The sequence below is a fragment of the Merops nubicus genome, unplaced genomic scaffold, assembly GCF_000691845.1.
Source record: "Merops nubicus isolate BGI_N331 unplaced genomic scaffold, ASM69184v1 scaffold23986, whole genome shotgun sequence".
Classification (NCBI taxonomy): domain Eukaryota; kingdom Metazoa; phylum Chordata; class Aves; order Coraciiformes; family Meropidae; genus Merops; species Merops nubicus.
The window spans coordinates 1-6,166 of record NW_008614704.1 but is presented as its reverse complement, the minus strand read 5'-3'; the positions used below and the strand labels follow the sequence as shown (position 1 = coordinate 6,166).

The window sequence follows — 6,166 nt, the reverse complement described above, 5'->3', positions numbered from 1 at the left end:
CGGTTTTGTTATTGTTCTGCTCGAATTCATCTTACACGTAGTTACAGTGAAACGCCTCCTAATTCGGAGTAGAAAAACCCTAGACCCGTGCAAGGATGGTCCTGATCCTATTTTGGCTTAAGCAAAACACACGGTTGCAGTGTTTTCAAATTACAGCATTGCTGAATAGTGGAGTAGGAAAAAAATCCTCACGCAAGCCTTGAGAGATGTGTTCCCCTTGCTGGGGGAGCTGTCAGAGAGACATTTTACTCAAAACTTTTTTTAATCATGATCATACACAAGGCAACTGCAGCTCTCACTGCAGCATGCCCACCTGGCATCCTCCAGGAAGGCCAATAACAGCAAGGTAGAGCAGAACAAGCAGGCCTAGGACAACAGGCTGTGAAATAAGTGTCATGGCTACTGTTGTCTACACTCAGAACTAGAGTGCTTTAGAAGTGTATGAACTTAAAAATTATCTTCTTAAAAGGAAACTCAAGATCAGTGTGTCTGAAGAGGATTTTCTATATAGAGATATTGCCCTGAACAGTGTAGCCCACCTGAAATGTGGGTTAGAAACTGCTTATTCCTCATCAATGTACCTTCATTTAAGCATGCCCTGGTTGTGCTTGCTTTCTTCCCCTGCCCAAAGTACAGATCAGGTTTATTTGTTTCCTAGTTCTTCTAGCAACAACAGCCTCTTCCAAAGGGCAGCACTCTGCAGACACAGCACCAAGAAACGTCACCTCCCTACTCACCAACAACATACAAGCAGCCGTGGAGCTCGCTGACACCGTTGCCAGCTCTTCGCTGGCCCATCTCTTTCACTTCTATCCACTTGTCCAGATGGGGGTCGTATTTCTCCACGCTGGACAGAGATGCTACACCATCATTGCCACCCACAGCATAGACGTGGTTCTGCAAAACAGTGGTACAGCCACAGATCATTCGTGATGTACCTCGACTTGACACAGCTTAGGAAAAGCTGGGGGGAATTACAGGAAAACGTGGTATGTCCATATAGTCCTAAGTACTTACTTTTATTTAAGAACTCCAACAACATACTTAATTCTCTAGCAACTTGTAAATTGTATGTTCCAGGTGAAGATGTGAACAAGTTAGGTAGTGTTGCAGATGTTTGGCAAAGCACACCCAGTGACAGGGGCAATGAGGGGCAGATGCGCTCGCTGTTCACACACGGCGCCCGTGACAGACCAAAGCCTTCTGACTCAGACATGAAGCATTACCCTGATGGTGTCAGAAGGGTCCTGGTACTTTCTCCCAGTACCTCAGCTACTGTTGAAATGGGGAGTGCAGTTCAATTTGATACAAGGATTCTCCTAAATAGCCTCACCTTGTGCATGGTTGCATAGGATGCTGACGACTAGAGGGGCTCAGACCCACCAGCTGCAGTTTGTTTAAGATCTGGCATTCTGCCTTGCAAAAGCAGATCAGCTCCCCAGCTGCCCCCACCTTGGGAGGACAGTCACTCACCAGCAGGGCTATGGAGCCGACGCCTCCCCTGGGCGTGTTCATGGGGGCGACTGCACTCCACTGGTCGGAGTCCAGGTCGTACCTCTCCACGTCGCTGAAGCAGGTGTTGTCATCCAGGCCCCCCACGGCGTAGATGGGGCCGCCCAGGGAGGCAAGAGCAATCCCCCTCCTAAGGAAACCACAGGATCGACACCTCAGTGCAAAGCCTCCAGGGAGGGCAATGGGGAAGACACAGCCAGAGCAATATTACCTGACTGGCACCTGTCTCAAACTAGGGGAAAAAATAATGAGAACTTAAAAAGTGAAGGTGATCATAAATAACGAGCAGTAGCTTTGGCTGGCTCTCTGCACACCTCTGTCAGTCCTGCAGCTTTACCCTGCAAGTCTTTTGTACATTTGCAGCCTCTCATTAGAGAGGCTCTACAGTAAAGTCTTAACTCCACCTCAGGTCTCCCAGGAACCTGTATGTTACTGTGTGATCCAGGACTGTTGCAGCTCAAATATTTTTAGACTGCAAAAAGAAAAAGCTCCTGTTTACAAAACAGGTTTTAAAAAGGCAGAAGAGGCATGGAACACTGGATTAAATGTCACCGAAGGCTCAAGTCCTGTACATACGTGCTTGGATAGATGAGAATGTCTTAAGTTATCTGATTTCTCTGTCTTGGTACCGAAAGACCTGCTGCTTTTCACTTTGTTGGTATAGCTGCTGCCACAATTTGGGAACTATTTGGGGTGATATTAATACATATTAAAAGGCAGACCTTTTCCTGATACCATATGACTGAACTCTAGCAAGGTTCAATTGCAATTTCTTCCATTTTGTTATTTTCTGTTAAGTCTGTGTCAGAACGGTTGGAAACACGTGAGTGTAACCAGACTGCCAAACGAGGAGCACGGCCCAGAACATGAGCACCAAGGTTCTGCTTCAGCTCCCCCTCAGGTGATTTACCATGTCACTGAGAACACTCCCGTCCCATTACACACGGGGCAGGTTTGCAGATACCCTGACAGGAGGCACAGTCTTTCTGCAGAAGAAACACTGGGGCAAGATCCTGGGCTTATCTTAAATTGCCTCAGCAAACAGCTTAAATCACTGGTGGTATTTTTTTCTCACGTAGGTACTCCAGCACCACCTCTGTGAATGGGAGTGCAGCACAGCCAAGGCACAGCAGCCCTTTCATTTTCCAAGGAACTGAGTAAGAAATGTCTCAGAAATCTAGGGCTGATGTTTACCAGGAATATGGCCTTGGAGTGGTGGCGAGGAAGAGGAGCAAGGAGCCACTTCTAGGCATCTGGGTCTTCTCCTTGGATTAGGTCACAGCCACAACTAGCTATAGGAATTACCTGTGCTCAGTGTTTACCGCTACTTGTACATGGTGCTTTCAGAAACAACAAACAGAATGTAGATTTAAGGAGGCTGATTTAAAAGACATCAGAAAAAAAAAAAAAAAAGAATTGCAGATCTGTGAGTCCAGTAGCTCCTCCTTAAATGAAAATGTCAAAAGCCAAGAAAAATCCTCAGTCTGACTTTTGGTGTTTCAGTGCTTCTGGCCTTTTGTGGCGGAAGCATAGGCGGCTGTCGGCTTCCTGAGCATGAAGTATTTCACTGTGCATGTTATGCTGGCAGTTATCTTGCTCATTCTTAAAAAGACAAAAACACCCCACAGAACCAGTTAATCAGCTTCAAGTTCATTATCAGGCCTAGCAGAAAGGCCTAGGCACCAGAATGTAAGCACAGCAGGAGCAGAAGAGCTCTCTGCTCCAGAAGCCAGGCCCTCCAAAATGGAAAAAAAAGGATAACAGAGTGACAAAAGAAAGCCAAAGTGGAAGCATAACCCATGCTATCAGCCAGTGTCTCTCTCTAGAGAGAGGGATTATGCTGTTTTGCATGGAAATATTTATATTTATGCATAACTTTTGTGTTTGAGCAAATATGTGACATATGCAGGTATGTAGTGCAGATTTGTGTTTGCTTTACAGCTAGTAAATGAAGGTGTTTGATAGCATTAAGCCCCAAAATTAGAAAAAAAGAAAAAAAAAATAGCAGTTTAGAAACCCAAATAAAGGCAAGGGAGATACAAAGTTTTTCAACATCAGCAAGAAATGATATGTCAGAGACTAGGACTTTAATTTGGGATCACAGGACATGTACCTCTTTGTGTTCATTGATGCCTTCATCATCCACTTGTTTGTGAGGGGATCAAATACCTCCATGCTTCCTAAGTGTTCATTTCCATCATGCCCACCTACTGCGTAGACTTTACCTAAAACACAGACATCTTTCAATGCAGAGATTGTTTGGCAATGTTTCAGTTTTGATTTATGTAATATCCTTGCCTACAGGAAGACAAAAGTTCAAAAAGGTTAAAGTTTTCAGATGTGGTCAGTACTGGGCTTTCAGTAGGTAAGGACTTCCTATTTTTATATGCTGTGCTCAACCAGGGTGGACTAAAGCATTCTAAAGTTGACTTTTATACAAAGCTTGAGATATGTAAACAAAAAAATCTTTCCATGTCTTGAGTACTGCAGGTCAGATCAGTTTTGGACATTTATATTGGTCTCTTCAGATTTTCTATGGGGAAAAATAAACCTCTGTTCTGCTGCAGCAACACAGGGGCTACCATGTACAAGGAAAAGTTGCATCGTGGGTGCTAAACTGCTCTGGATTGCATGGACACGGATTGAGAAGATGGAGAACCAAAAAATAAAGGTAGGTCTGCTGTTGGAGGGGTTATGGTCTTAGTGAGATGCCTGTGCACATTTCAATATGAAGGGAGATTGTTATGAGTACTAGAAAATTCTGGGTGACTCCGCTGTGTGAGGCAATTTCTTTATAAGTGGATTAAAATGGTTAAAAAAAATGAAATAATCTATTAAGGTAAAAGGCTCCATACAGTTCGTACACTCATAGAATAGTCTGAGTTGGAAGGAGCCTTTAAAGGTCATCTAGTCCAGCCCCACTTTTTTCTTTTAGTTTTCTCTTAGTTAAAACCCATCACGCCTTGTTGGGCATGCAGAGGAGGAGGCTCTGGGGAGACCCTGTGGCAGCCTGCCAGCACATGAAGGGGCCTACAGGAAGGCTGGGCAAGGACTGGTTACGTGGCATGTAGCCACAGGACAAGAGGCAATGGTTTTAAACTAGAGCAGGATAGATCTGGATGAGATGTTAGGAGTTCTTTACTATGAGGGTGGTGAAACAGTGGAACAGGCTGCCCAGAGGGGTGGTGGAGGCCCTGTCCCTGGAGACCCTCAGGGTCAGGCTTGATGGGGCTCTGAACAACCTGCTCTAGTTGGGGATGTCCCTGCTCACTGCAGGTGGGTGGTGGACTAGATGTCCTTTAAAGGTCCCTTTCAACCCAAAGCATTCTACGATTCTATTGCAATAGGCTCTACTAGAAAGTTTGTCGCCATCTTTCTTATAAGCCCCCTTTGAGTACTGGAGGGCTGCAAAAAGTCTCCCTGGAGCCTTCCCCAGCCTGAACAACCCCAACTCCCTCAGCTTACAGTAACATCTTTTCAGTAGGCATGCTCACAGATTGTTTCAGAATCAAAAACCCCTTCATGGGGAAGAAGATTTACCAAACTGAAGAATATCCAACAGCTAAGCTATTGCAAGACAAACTCATGTAGTAGAAGCACCAATCCCAGCACAAGGAGCAAACAAGTGCCTTTGCATGGGGTGGCCTGAGCAGTGTTACTGACCTCCCACGGAGATGACCCCCACGTGCCTCCTCCTGCTGTTCATCTCGGGCCCGAAGAACCAGCCGTCGCTGCGCACGCAGTAGCACTCGATGCTGCGGAAGGGGTCCCCCGAGCCCCCCCTGCCACCAACGCAGAACAGCACCCCTGCAGGACAGAGCAGGCTGCAGCAGGCCAGCAGGGGGAGGGGCACAGAGCTGTGCAGCGGAGAGAACTGAGAATCACCTGGTTTGGGAGAAGCTGCACTTCATTTCAAGGGGCACAGTCACTGCTTTGCATAACTAGGTGCTGGTTTGGGGCCTTCTTTTGGCATGCTGCCGTGGCAGTTAACTACCTGTGCTCTTCCCAAAACAATGCATATTTTAAATGTGCTTTTTATGATTTTGCTTTGGGAGATAAACAGATTGTTTGTTATCAATGTAAAGATTAGGATTTGCAGTCTAATATTCATCCAGATACTTTTGGTCTAGGTTAGCTAAAGAGTTTTAAATTTAGCTCAACCTTCTCACACCAGAAGAGAAGTGTCTGTTGTTTTCAGTATAGCCTTGAGCATACTACCTGGGTCATAATGTGCTTAACAGTTCTAGCTTTAATCAGATAGAGCCAATTAGGATAAATAAATAATGCTTTAAAGAAAGAAAATGACCGCTAAAGTTCTGCTAGGAACACACAGCAAGTTACCTCATTACCAGAGAGGTAGGCAAGGGCTTTCCCAATTTTGCATTTAAGTCATTAACAGCCGTTTATACCAGGCCATCTAACCCTGCACAGCCGTGCCACCTCTTCTCCACACCACTCCCTACTGGGTAATCAGACACACATTTAATTACCAGCAGTCTGCTTCCTTGGTGTTGTGCGAATGGAGTACTCAAAGTCTGGCACTGCCCTGCTGCTCAGGTGGAGGTGGTAGTTTCTTGCTTCATCCAGCAAATCCCTACATTTTAGATTCTGCTTGACAATCTCTTCCTTTGCCACAACACCCATAAGGAAACAA

The 6,166-nt window shown here is 45.6% G+C and overlaps 1 protein-coding gene across 1 annotated transcript; it reads right to left on the bottom strand.

The window, feature by feature from the left end:
- Nucleotides 1-737: 737 nt before the first annotated feature.
- On the bottom strand, nt 738-6,159 carry KLHL8 (kelch-like family member 8; the record flags this gene model as incomplete). The annotated part of the gene is made up of 5 exons (XM_008942327.1): nt 738-897; nt 1,474-1,642; nt 3,626-3,737; nt 5,176-5,319; nt 6,003-6,159. Coding segments are annotated over 5 exons (742 nt in total), but the record flags the coding sequence as incomplete, so codon positions are not given.
- Between the last annotated feature and the right edge of the window lie 7 nt (nt 6,160-6,166).